The 12,646-nt window shown below is 37.7% G+C and overlaps 1 protein-coding gene across 2 annotated transcripts; it reads right to left on the reverse strand.

The window, feature by feature from the left end:
* Positions 1–217: 217 nt before the first annotated feature.
* LOC132553715 (toll-like receptor 7) lies at positions 218–8,234 on the reverse strand. Of its 2 annotated transcripts, XM_060217988.1 has the most exons (3): positions 8,224–8,234; positions 5,997–6,081; positions 218–4,510 (listed from the first exon to the last, which is right to left on the reverse strand). In XM_060217988.1, the coding sequence occupies exon 3, from the start codon at positions 4,475–4,477 to the stop codon at positions 839–841; it is 3,639 nt and encodes a 1,212-aa protein (XP_060073971.1). In that variant the 5' UTR covers positions 4,478–4,510; positions 5,997–6,081; positions 8,224–8,234; the 3' UTR covers positions 218–838. The 2 variants fall into 2 exon arrangements, with proteins under 2 accessions (XP_060073971.1, XP_060073972.1); XM_060217989.1 differs by lacking the exon at positions 8,224–8,234 and having other exon boundaries at positions 5,997–6,099.
* Positions 8,235–12,646: the final 4,412 nt, after the last annotated feature.

A 12,646-nucleotide genomic window follows, 5' to 3' on the forward strand; every position in this document is an offset into this window, starting at 1 on the left:
CCTAACCCGCAATCCCCCCAAAATAACTTCTTAAACAGAAGCATCTTAGATTGAACTAAAAAGATGTTTGAAAAAAAGGAATACAGTTTGTAGCCAGGGTGATTGTCATAAACCTACTGTGATCTATTTTGAATCATGCGACAAAACTTTAAAACAATATTGACACAATCATACAATGACGTCATCATGACATCATAATGAACCAGTAACGCAGAAATCGATATCTAATATCTTTATCGTCATTCGATTCAATTGAAGGGAAAAAGCTTAATTAGGAATGAATGTTAGTAACAAGAAAGCTCACGTGGTATGACGTCAGACAAGCAATATTTACCGTTCTCAGCTTCACAAGGAGTAAACATATTTCTTCAGTAAATGTTGTCTCTGAATTTCTCATAAATGATGGATATTTCCATAAGGTTCACATGTAAATTTATACATTCAATCTATTCACATATTCACAATGCTTATTAGTACATAGATTTTATGACAGAGTTGCCTTGATTCTCCGTTGTCACGACTGGGTTGTATTTTACAATGGCTAAATTTGTTGTATCCGGCACATCTTAGCTGATTCGGTAACTGTCGGTGAAAAAATTCAAAACATCTCATTGAAACATTTTAATAATCTACTGAATCCATGATTGAGGATTGTTGGATATTCCTCGAGTTGTTGCGACACCAATCAAGTGTATCGAATTCAGCACAGGGTAGCCGAATGCCAACTAACGATTTTAAGTCGAAACTGACTAAAAGCGAGCAAAACACAGTATCAAGTTGATTTTGGATGTTCCATGTGCGTAAACGTGTAAAATTCTTGATAAATTCTAAAAATATATCAAGTCCCGATTACTATGTCTGTGTCGTCAAGTGTCTGATACTTTTGTGCGTTGTATAATATGACGTCAGACTCAGAAACGTCGTCCTCGTGGTTGACTCTACTTCCGCCTTGCGGATCCGGAAGTTCGTAAATAAGTCTATCCCAAACAGCTCTTGACCTAGCTGTGATGTATTCTCCTTTCCGGAGCATCTGGTTCATTTCCGGTAGAAGTGAACCGTTATCGATGTCTCCAAATATTACAAGGATCACTCGGAACTTTTTATTCTCCTTAGAATAACTCCATGCCTTTCGGAAGCAATCTGCTGCCCAGTTACTGTTCATGAAGCTGTAACTGACCACAAACACCGCACACTTGCAATCATATGGTTGTTGGCTATCATTGTCCGCCACGTGCACGCTTTGAAGTAGCTGCACGCGGTCAGGGAAAACAAACTTGTAGTTCCGCTTCCTTCCAAGCTTTTGCATGAACATGAGTCTCACCCACTCATTACATTTAGAATCGTTTGTATTGTAGACGATGAAGGCATCGCTTTGTTTGGAGTCGTCAGCTTCCGGTCTCAAGCACCCGAAGTGCAGCTTCGTATATAACACTGCTAACAAATCTCGTTTGTAATAAAACATGGCGGCTCCCAACACCACTAATATAACTACTGTTACTATGGCAGCAATAATTACAGATGATCTTCCCCCACCGGAAGTGCTCTCCAAACCCAAACATTTAAACTGTTCTTGAGAAACTAACTTCATCTCGCGTCCATCGCCGTCACATCGAATATCTTTCTTGTCATGGACACGGTTGGAATACGCAGTCAGCCATTGCCGGAAGTTTGTATTTGAACAATCGCAGGAATACGGGTTTTTACCGAGTAAAACATAGAAAGCGTTTTGAAATCTTGATAGTTCTGTAGTAGACAGAGCGTCCATCGTTTGGAACTCGTTGTTTGTCAAATCAAGACTACGCAATTCGCTCAAACCTTTAAAAGTGTCGTGAACTAAAGTTGTAAGAAAATTATTTGATAAGTTTAAATATCGTAACTCACTCTGATATTGAAATGTTAATGGCAAAAGATCGGCAATTCTATTGTTAGACAAGTCTAAAATTTTCAACAATTTCAAATTTACAAATACATCTGTGGTTATCTCGCTCACTCCGCTGATATTTAGATAGAAGGTCTCCACCAGCAATGAATTCGTTCCACCAAACGTGGCGCTGAGGATATTAAATTTATTTCCGTCCATGAAAAGATCGACAGTCGACAGCGGTATGGTTGCCGGGGGTTGATCTAAACCCGAACATTGCATAGTCACTATCGGCCCGTATCTCTCGCGAGAAAAACACTCACAGTTTGTATCACATCCGGTTTCCACCCTACACAGGTAGTCTTCCTTTGAAACTTTCCGGAGGGAGACATTGTAGCCTTTTGGAAACACTTCACAAGTGTCAACATTGTAGTCATGTGTGTGAAGCGTGTTTCCTTCAACCGTGACGTACGGGTTAGCCAACCAATTCATAACGCACGTGCAGATTAGTGGGTTTCCAAGAAGGTTGAATTGAGTTCCGACTTTCGTTTCCAACGGCTCGATCTCTTGAACAAGATTGTTGGACAGGTCGATGCTTCCGAGGTTCCTGAGACCTTTAAAAGCATATTTAGAAATGTTTCTGATATTACAAGACGACAGTACGAGTGTTTGAAGCGTCGGACTCGACCTATTGGAAGCCTTATTTGTCATGTCAGTCACTGTATCGATAGGGTTATGGTCCAGTCGCAGTGTTTTGACCGTATCCAAAGTATTGAATGAAAACATGAAGTCAACACTGGTCAAGTTATTATAAGAAAGGTCAAGGTCAATCAGATTCTGTGCTCCTCGAAAAACATCCAAACTCAAATTCAAAAGGAGTTGGTTGCGCTTTAAATTCAACACTTCCAAATTGCTAAGTCCTTCAAAGGTCCCATCATCGATCACCGAGATTTGGTTTAGGCTCAGGTCGAGGTAGGTCAAAGATTCTAAAAACATCGTAGACATGCTGGTCAAAGTTACTATGTTATTGGCTCGAAGATCAAGCATCGAAACGTTTATATGGCCGAACGAATTTGGAAAGTTCAAAAGCTTGTTGTCACTGAGGTTAAAGGTCAATGTCATCTCGGGAAGCAACATGTCGTCAAAGTGCATGAGGTGGTTATCGGATAAATCTAGATATTTCAACAATCGAAGATTCTGGAAAACGTCTGCTGGAAGGTCCATTATGAGGTTAGAATTAAGCCGAAGACATGTCAAAGACACAAGCCCTCTAAACGCCTGGCTCGTAAGAGATTTCATGGAATTCTGGGATAGATCAAGTGTTTTAAGTTTTGCCATGGTTTCAAACATTCCATTTGGTAGACTTTGCAAAGAGTTCCCCAGTAACGACAGCTCGGTGAGATTTTCCAAATGACGGAAAACTAATGTCAGAGCGGAGGTGTTGAAAAGCTTATTTCCGGATAGATTCAATATTTGTAAAGAAGACGGTCCCTGAAATGCATGCTGGGAAATCATGGCGATTTCATTTTTAGCCAAATTCAAATCTGAAAGTTTAAAAAAATTTCCGAAAACGTCGTCATCGATAGATTGAATAAAATTTAGAGATAAGTTTAGATGTTCTGTCGACATCACTTTGTTGACAGCTCCAATGATTTTCCGGATCTGATTGGATGAGAAGTCCAGATATGTAACATTCGTACATTCCTGAAAATTTGTCATGTTTAGAATTTTGAAATGATTCTCGTAAAGTCTTAAATGTTTCAAAGAGTTGGCAAATTCACAAATTCCTTTTGGGAAGGAAACAAATTCGTTGCGCGACAGATCGAGGTATTCTAGACTTTTAGATGTCACAAATGTTCGAGGTGGAATATGAGACAATAAATTGCAACTTAGATTCAGTGATTTCAGATTTTGTAGATTTTTTAAAGAGTCAGTTGCAATAGATACAATCACACCTTCACTCAAATCAATATACGTGAGATTTGGGAAAGTCTGCCCACAATCAAATATGTACGCCGGAAATGACGTCAAACGGGTGTTCTCCAAAGACAGCACTTCCAGAGCTGGGACGTCACATAACAATCCGTCCGGAAGTGACTCCACAGGGTTCCGTCCCATGTCCAGATATCTGAGGCCGGTAACTCCCTTAAGGGATTCACCTTCGATCTTTGTTATTGAATTATCGGACAAATCAAGTGTCTCCAAGTAAGTCAGATCTCTAAACGTGTTGGCGGAAAGTTTTGTCACTTGGCAAAAGTAAAACTTATCATGTTGTCTTGATGACGTTGGATTGGCGGCGCTTGTGCCGTTCTTACAGATACACACGTGGCGATGATCTGCAAAATATTCCTGCTGCTGACACCTAACGGAGACATAGTGAATTACATCCGGGTCATATTTCCAGATGGCGCTGATTGATTTGTATGTGTAACTCCCCATACACTTAAGTATATCCGGGCTGGACGTGAACAAACAGTCTCCATAATTTGTCCAATTGTAACGATAAACATGTTCTCTGCCGTCATACCACGTGACCTCAAACTCTTTCGTAGCTCCAAGAATTACAACACCACAGAACGCTATGGTTAGCACCGCAAGAGTATGGAATGTTTCCATGGCGATGGTGTTATGACGTCATGTTATGGAGGCCTGAAAATATAGAGAAAAAAGTTAATTCTCGTTGATCTGTTTACCAGTTATTTATCTATTCAATTTTAATATGTCAACGATATTTTATGGAAATCACAGTTACCATTTTTTTTTCAATTTTGACGATTGACGCCTTTTCCAGAAGTTTGAAACTAGGATGTATTTTGGAGTAATTCTACGGTGTATCGTTCGTGATTTCGGTCGAAAAGAGCAAGGAAAACATCGAAATGACACCATACAATATAAAAGTAAGTATGTAGATTCTTTATACAGGAAGTCAGGAAAGTGTGACGTGTAGGGATGAAGGGAACATTCCTTGAACCTTACAGTTCGAATCCAGGCACTCGTAATCAGTAATATACACAGTATGAAGTACATGATTACCATCTTATATAATTCATATAGTCGTTGGTGTTAAAATGACGATATCTAGACGTATTAGTATCTGAGAAATACATTTCAGAAAAGATATCATTTTTTTTTTTTTTTTTTTTACATTTTTTGTTTCACGTGATCGAATTGTTAAAATAATGCGTTTTAGTTTTCCCTGAAATCACGATCATTTGTTGTGTGTTGATAAATAGCCCTAATAATAACAGATTCAGTTGTCAGTGTACAAAACATCGTATCATACTCATAATTTAAATTAAACTTCAGAAAATAAACTTTCTGTCTCATTAAACTGGATACGACTTCAAATGAAAATAGAACATTTAAATGTCTAATGTTGTTTTGTAAAGAAGAAAGTAGTATTCAATGGACCTGCAATGATTTGTTCTCGGCCAAAAAGTATTGTCCGGATTAAGAGTTTTACAGACTGCTGTGTCTATTTAAAAAAAACCGATAGAAAAAAATAGATAAATAAATAAAAATAAAGTTCTGTTTAATTTCAACTATATCCTATTTCAATAATTTTGTGTATATATATATATATATGTAATTGATTTGTATTTGATCAATGAAGTTATAATGACAGTACGGACAGGTATATTGTGAATTTTTTAGGCAACCTGCCCTTTATCAAGACACAAAATATTACATGATTTACATCACATACATAGAACATAAAACAAATACAATCTATGATTGAGAACGGTCTTGTCAGATTACGTGTCTTGATAATCCCGTCGGCAATGGACGCCTAAGGGCTGTTATAGGCAGCCAAAAACGGTCTTAAGCTGTTGTTTCAATGGTGATTCAAGTATAAAAAATCACAAAGACAAATGTATATATGTCTGTACGCTGTGTGTGATCGCACAGAAAATGTTTGTTACACTCCGAGAAAGGGGGCTTATCTGTATAGCTCGTTGCCACTCTAAATCAGGAATTGTTTACTAAAATAAATTGACTTGTGTATATATATGATTTAAGACATTTGGAATGATATTTTGTGATGTTACACTAGTGTCATTTTATGGAGAACACATACAACATCACTTATTATTTGACAAGATATCTAACAGAATATATTGGAGAATTTTCTTACCTTTTGACAATAAAGAGTCCCTATGATGGTTTCAGGACTCGTCGCCTTGAACCCCTGTCACAAAAAAGTCTTGTTTGATTTATTCCTGTAAATAAACAAAACAAAAACTTATTGCCTTGTAGATGTTGGAATGTCGAAATCTTTTTATCAATCTCAGATATATCTGTTACTCTAATTCATATTTATCGAGATTTAAAATATTCATAGTATTAATTCTATACCACTTTTCTCATGGGACCCGATAACACAATCGGCTAGAGCCTTGGACTATGCTACCCAACCCCCCGGGCCTTATGAGTCGGACAAGGAAAGGGGGGGGAGAGGAAAAGCCCCGGACTACGTAACCTCAGGTGAAAATCCAAGGTACGTGGTTCCACGCTCCTTTCCCTGGTGGTTCGTGTTTCTCGGGAAACTGAGGAACAGATCGGTCTGTGCCAACGTGGCTATGCTATTGACCAAGACACTTTACCATAATTGCTTTTGGTGACATGCGACGGACCTCCAGTATGTTGTTCAATGAGGAAGTTACTTGCTAGTACAATGACAGTCCGCCTGATATGACGCTGGTTGTTCATGAGGCGATAACCTCAACAAAACAAATATCTTTGCGATCTATGTATCGCCTTCATTGAAAGACATATTTATGTTTCAATCACCAAGTCAGTCTTGGTTATAGAAATAGTAAAATATTGATAAGGACGAATAATTAAAACCAAATAAAACGTTACGATAACTTAACAGGTGAGAATTTTGTGGTTAAGGATATGAATACATTACCATATGTATTGAGATTCATGTTCAAAAGTTTAACATTTGTTTTGCTCAGTAATCATATCAATATAGATAGGTAATACATACCATATCGTTTGTCGTGAAAATATTTTGCAACCTCAAGCATGTGAAACAATATTTTCTTAATTTCCAGGTGGGTCGTCCATGTTTTGAAGAACTTTTCACAGGGATAGTATTGAATTAATAACCACATCTTGCTTGTTAGGTTTGAGGTGTAGCGATATTTCCTATCGCGATCCGCCTTCAAGCTCGCAATAATGGCTCTTTCAAATAAAAAAATATTACCAACTACCTGAAGTGGTTTTCTCATAGAAAAGAGTTTGTTAGTGGGATTTAAATATCCTTAAGCTTTACTGAGTATCAATCATCATTGTGTCAGGAGTGTCGTGATGTCACATCAGGTTTTACCGGTAACACAACTACCGATCACGTTCAGGTTCCTATTATTACACAGGGCTTACGGCCCATACCACAGGACACATATCTATACACACACAAACATGAACATACAGACATGGAGAGTGATCACCACAAGTTAATTATATTCATTTATGATTTCTACGGATAGAATGTGATTAGAGGGTGCAAGCTTACAATAAATTATAAGTTCTTTTTTCATTTTTTTTAAATTTATTTTATCATTTTTTAAGCCAAACGTACAAATTTATCCATTTTATTTAATTCCCTTACAATGTTGTCATTTGATAATTGAACAAGTCAATCATCACTAAGCAATCACATCCTACTAGTATGAAAAAAAACTTAAAACAGATAAAAAAAATATGAGATTGTCATCTATATTGATAGGGTTTTGATAAAATAGATTTTGTGTGTTGATTTATAAAGGCAAAAAAACTAATCAGATGAAGTTCATGCTGTTATATCTAACAACTCTGTAATGTTATGTAATATCTGCACTTGTCTGGGTCACGAATACGCTTTAGTTAAATTAGTTTGTCTGTTACGTGGATTAATCCTTGATCGTTGTCTTTTATCTACATGTAATTATGCTTATCTTTAATCACTTCCTCTTGAAGGCTACACAATGCAGTTTTAGTGGCATATTGAGTGACGAGCTCAACGCATGTCCTGGGATATTGATTGGCGAATGCATTATTTTCAATGGTTTTATGCATGGAATTTTCAAGTTGTAGAAGTGTTAGGTTGGTGGGCCAGGCAAGCTCTACGTTGAGTAGCGACCGGGACACCTCGGACTTTTACAATATTAAAATATATTTCGCAGTAAATTCCCGAAATGTACCGAATGTGTGTTGCACAATCTTCCCTATCCCAAAAGTTTGCTAATTAAATAGTCCCAATCACATAATTTCAAATGATTTTGCTAAAGAACGTCAAATTCATGTGTAGACTTTCAAAAGTGCAACCATTAGACAAGTCATGTAGATTACGTGAAACCTATGTGTATAATGCCTACCAGCAGATCCACCAGTACAAGGTCTGGTAAGTTGGAAAAAGAAAACATACACGTGATGTCATCGCCCACGTCATTACATATGTTCCGTGGCTAGAGAACTTACAATAAACCATGTGTGGGTCTCAGACTCGTGTAAGTTATGTCTTCAGCTTACAGATGTGCTAGCGTATACATCAGGCCTGTGGCACGGGGCGCTGCCGATGTTTATACGCGTCCTCCTGACTCACATAGTTACATCCTACCTCTTGTACGTGTAGGCTATATTAACAGTGGTCTCTGTTACTTATATACAAAGATATATACGTTTTAGAATATATACCAATACTTTGCATTATATATTTATTTCGATAAGTGAAATAATATTTTGTTATAATTTCTGTCTCTTTCATTTTTCTGACTTATATTGGTAATTAAATAGTCGGCAATGTCGGAGCTACATAATGTATAGGTTTGCTGTTGAAGAGGAACACCTAACCATCTTCCTGTTTCTACTGGTAAATGTATACCAGTTGTTTAACACGGGTCAGTACTCGCACAGTTAGATCATTGTTGACACCAGAATTCCGTGTCCCGCGTCAAACAACACCACTCTGCTAATACACCTATGATGATAACTAATTAGAGATGGTTTTACATCAGTTAAAATATTGTTATGAAATGCTCTGAATACTCTTAATTGTTTTAGTAATATGTCAATGTTTGATAATGAATAAGATATTGTTTCAGCTAAACTGTTGACTGTATCATGTTTTTGATAAGATTGATATGAAATATATTTCAACTTACGATGACAACCTATCTGTACTCGTACCAGCAATATCATCATCAAACAACTAGCTGATGAGTAGCTGTACATAGATAAACAGCTATTTATCATATATATGCATATCTATTATGTTGATTTCAGCGTTATGCTTGTCAATCAAATTGGCTTTGAAACAATTTATCGAAGTCAACAACAAAAAGTTTTTACGTCCAGCGTACGAAGTATGAATTCATCACAACCACAGACGTATGTAACACAATGGTTTGTACGTCTCTGTCACAAAGGATTCAGTCGTATCAACAAACAAAACATTAAACAATATTTCCGGAGAAATTATTTGTATCGGTGACAAATAAGGAGATATTTTTTCTGTTGTATACAGGTGTAGACGGAGTATATTAGTGTGTATGTCTGTGATCTCTGTTATAATTGATATCGGGGTTGTAGTCTTCTAATATTTCACAACTTACGAACTCGTGTTATATCTTATCAATAAAGACATGTTTATCTCTCGAATTCATCAGATGTGTATATGTAAATAAATGTCTGTTATATACATACTTGATGTCCATGTATATAAACGATGCACGTGTTTATATCTCTGTGACGTAAATTTACAGTGTACAACTGTTTAATTTGAAACATTGTGAAGAAGACTATACATCGTTTACATATTCATCCCGAATATAATTAAAGTTTCTACAGTGTCAAATCAAAGACGGAGACTTACCTCTACACCTTTATGTCTAGTCTAGGTATCACACATATACAGTAGATACATAAACGTACTGGTCACGTCACACAAGGTACGCACATACTATAAATATCACACATAAACTCACCTGTATGTCGATAACAGGTAAGAGATGACCATACCAGACTACAGTATGTTTATATATAAGTTTCGTCCCTGTTAATTAAAGCTGATAAGGTGCAAATTTGACCACTTACCTGTAAAGTTAGTTCCACGTTGTAATATCGCCTTCCTGCATTTGACCTTGACCAGGTGTAAATACTTGCCACGAGGCGGCTAGACTGGCCAAAGGGCATTTGGTCTGACCATCGCCTTAAGTATCTTTAACAGTAAATGAAATAGCAAAATCAACGAACCGTGTCCACACCGTGGTCGGCGAAGCGTTTGACTTTGAGATGTTTCGGTGTCTCCTTCAAAATTCACCTGATTTTTACACAGGTGAGTTAACAATGCCTTACCTGTCACACATACTCAGACAGGTAAGGAAACGGCAGGTAAATTACGGACAGGTAGGTTAAAGAGAGAGCTTTAAAGAATGTAGACTGCACGTAAGACTCGACTGAATTTATAAAAAGGATTGTACTAAATATATACAAATGAATTATTATCTGTTGTGATATCAGAATGATTGTGCTATTAAATATTGTATCTCAATAAACATATATTTTGTTGGGGAAATAGTCAAAGCGTATTAAACTCCCTGTGTCCCGTGTCCCACGTTCCTGTGTCCTATATCCCTGTGTCCTGTGTCCCTATGTCCCTGTGTTCCGTGTCCCTATGTCCCGTGCCTTGTGCCCCGTGTCCCTGTGTCCTATGTCCCTGTGCCCCATGTCATGTGTACTTTGTCCCTGTGTCCCGTGCCTCGTGTCCCTGTGTCCCTGTGTTCCGTGCCCCTATGTCCCGTGTCCCTGTGTCCCTGTGCCCCGTGTCCAGTGTACTGCGTCCCCGTGCCCCGTGTCCCGTGTCCTGTGTCCCGTGCCCTGTGTCCCTGTGTCTCTGTGTCCTATGTCCCTGTGTCCAGTGTCCTTGTGTCCCTTGTCCTGTGTTCCGTGTCCCCATGTCCCTGTGTCTCGGTGTCCCTGTTTCCCTGTATTCCGTGTCCCTGTGTCTCCGTGTCCCTGTGTCCCCATGTCCCTGTGTTCCGTGTCCCTGTGTCCCAGTATTCCGTGTCCCTGTGTCTCCATGTCCCTATGTCCCAGTGTCCCTGTATTCCATGTCCCTATGTCCCAGTATTCCGTGTCCCTGTGTCCCCATGTCCCTATGTCCCCATGTTCCAGTGTCCCTGTGTCCCCGTGTCCCTGTGTCCTTGTGATTAGCACATTTTTCAATACAGAAGTGATGCTGTGTAATACCAAATGATTATTTTGGGGGGGTTACATAGAAAAGTCAAATTTTCCCGAAATTATTGTGAAGTTAAAGATCGGAAGCTGTTTCATCACACTGGAAGTCTTCTTACGGAAAGCAACTTGGAGTTAAAGTAGGCGAATGATATATGGATCCTTCATTGATGAAATACAAATATGAAAATCGAATTTTGCAAACCCAAAGCAATGTTACAGCATATTTCTTGTTTGATAGGAGTATCGCTGCTGACAAATACCAGGGACACTGCAAATACGTTATCGTATGTACTTGTAACCTTTACATAGTCCGAAATAAACATTTAATAATTCACGTGATTTTTATTGTTCGCAATACTTATTCATGTTACCGTATTCACATACATAAGAACAATCTTTCAGGCGTGCAGATATTTTAGTGTAGGAGAATCGTTTATCTAGGATTACTGGGTTAGTGTGTCACGTATACTGATACACAAAATTTATACACAAACAGTTTTAAAATCAACAACACCCAGCCATATTTGGCGTAATGGACACGATCACATGTAACATTTTCTTATGAAAATTGATCTAGAGGACGTTTGATTGCTGACTTCTTTGACACATATAAAACATTGTTTTGACAATATCTTTGTCTACCGAAAGTACAAATATATCCACTTTATTAGACCATACTTCATAGGAAATAGTACATGATAATGATAGAAAACGAGAATTATTGAACTCCCTATTAGCTTTGTATCTCACCAATCAGAAAATGACTTGGATAAGGATTTACCAATTTGTTGACAGTCCTACCAATTAGGTTTTTTTTAATCAGGAAGAGAAATATATCATTGTAGTATAGTAGATATTATATATATGTACGTGTACTTTGTATATATTGAAATCAGACCCTGACGATATTAACCACACAATATTCACACTAGCCTCCACTCGAAGTTTTTGTTCCACTATCTCAGTTATTCCCTATCTTCCTGTGTGTACCCGTAACATGGAAAAACGCTCAGGTGATGCCTAATAATGATCCAATTTTACACCCCGCTATAGACCAATATCGCTGTTAGACTGTGTAGACAAACTGTTTGAGCGTGTGATATATAAAAAAACATTTACAACTTCTTCATTGGAAACGATTTCACTTACAAATATCAATAAGGATTTTTACCAAACCACTAAACAACGCATCAGCTTATTGAATTACATCACTCAATACTTACTTCTTCAGAAGAAGAAGATTTTGAGTATTCTCTTTTGATATTTTGTTGTTTTTTCTAAGGCTTGGCATAAAGGTCTTCAGTGAATAACTAGTTATTTGTCTTACGGAAAACATGCAGTTTTATTAGGTACGCCGTATCTTGATTTATAGCTTTAAACGCAGGTGTTCCTCAAGGCTCTGTTCTCGGGCGTTTTTTCCTAATGTATATTAAGGACATCCCGTGTAATCTCGCTTCTCTATCCAACTTTCGCAAACTTCATGCTCTCCTTCTACAGTGGGACTTTGGAATGATTTAGGTAACAGTATTAGGAAGCCCTTTTCTTAAAAAATATTTCAAGGCT

Source organism: Ylistrum balloti, unplaced genomic scaffold (assembly GCF_031769215.1).
Source record: "Ylistrum balloti isolate Yb309-2 unplaced genomic scaffold, AGI_CSIRO_Ybal_v1 Utg370344, whole genome shotgun sequence".
NCBI lineage: Eukaryota > Metazoa > Mollusca > Bivalvia > Pectinida > Pectinidae > Ylistrum > Ylistrum balloti.

What these genes read in the sequence shown, in the direction of transcription:
- LOC132553715 (XM_060217988.1), bottom strand. Translation starts at nt 4,477, where the DNA reads ATGGAAACATTCCATACTCTTGCGGTGCTAACCATAGCGTTCTGTGGT.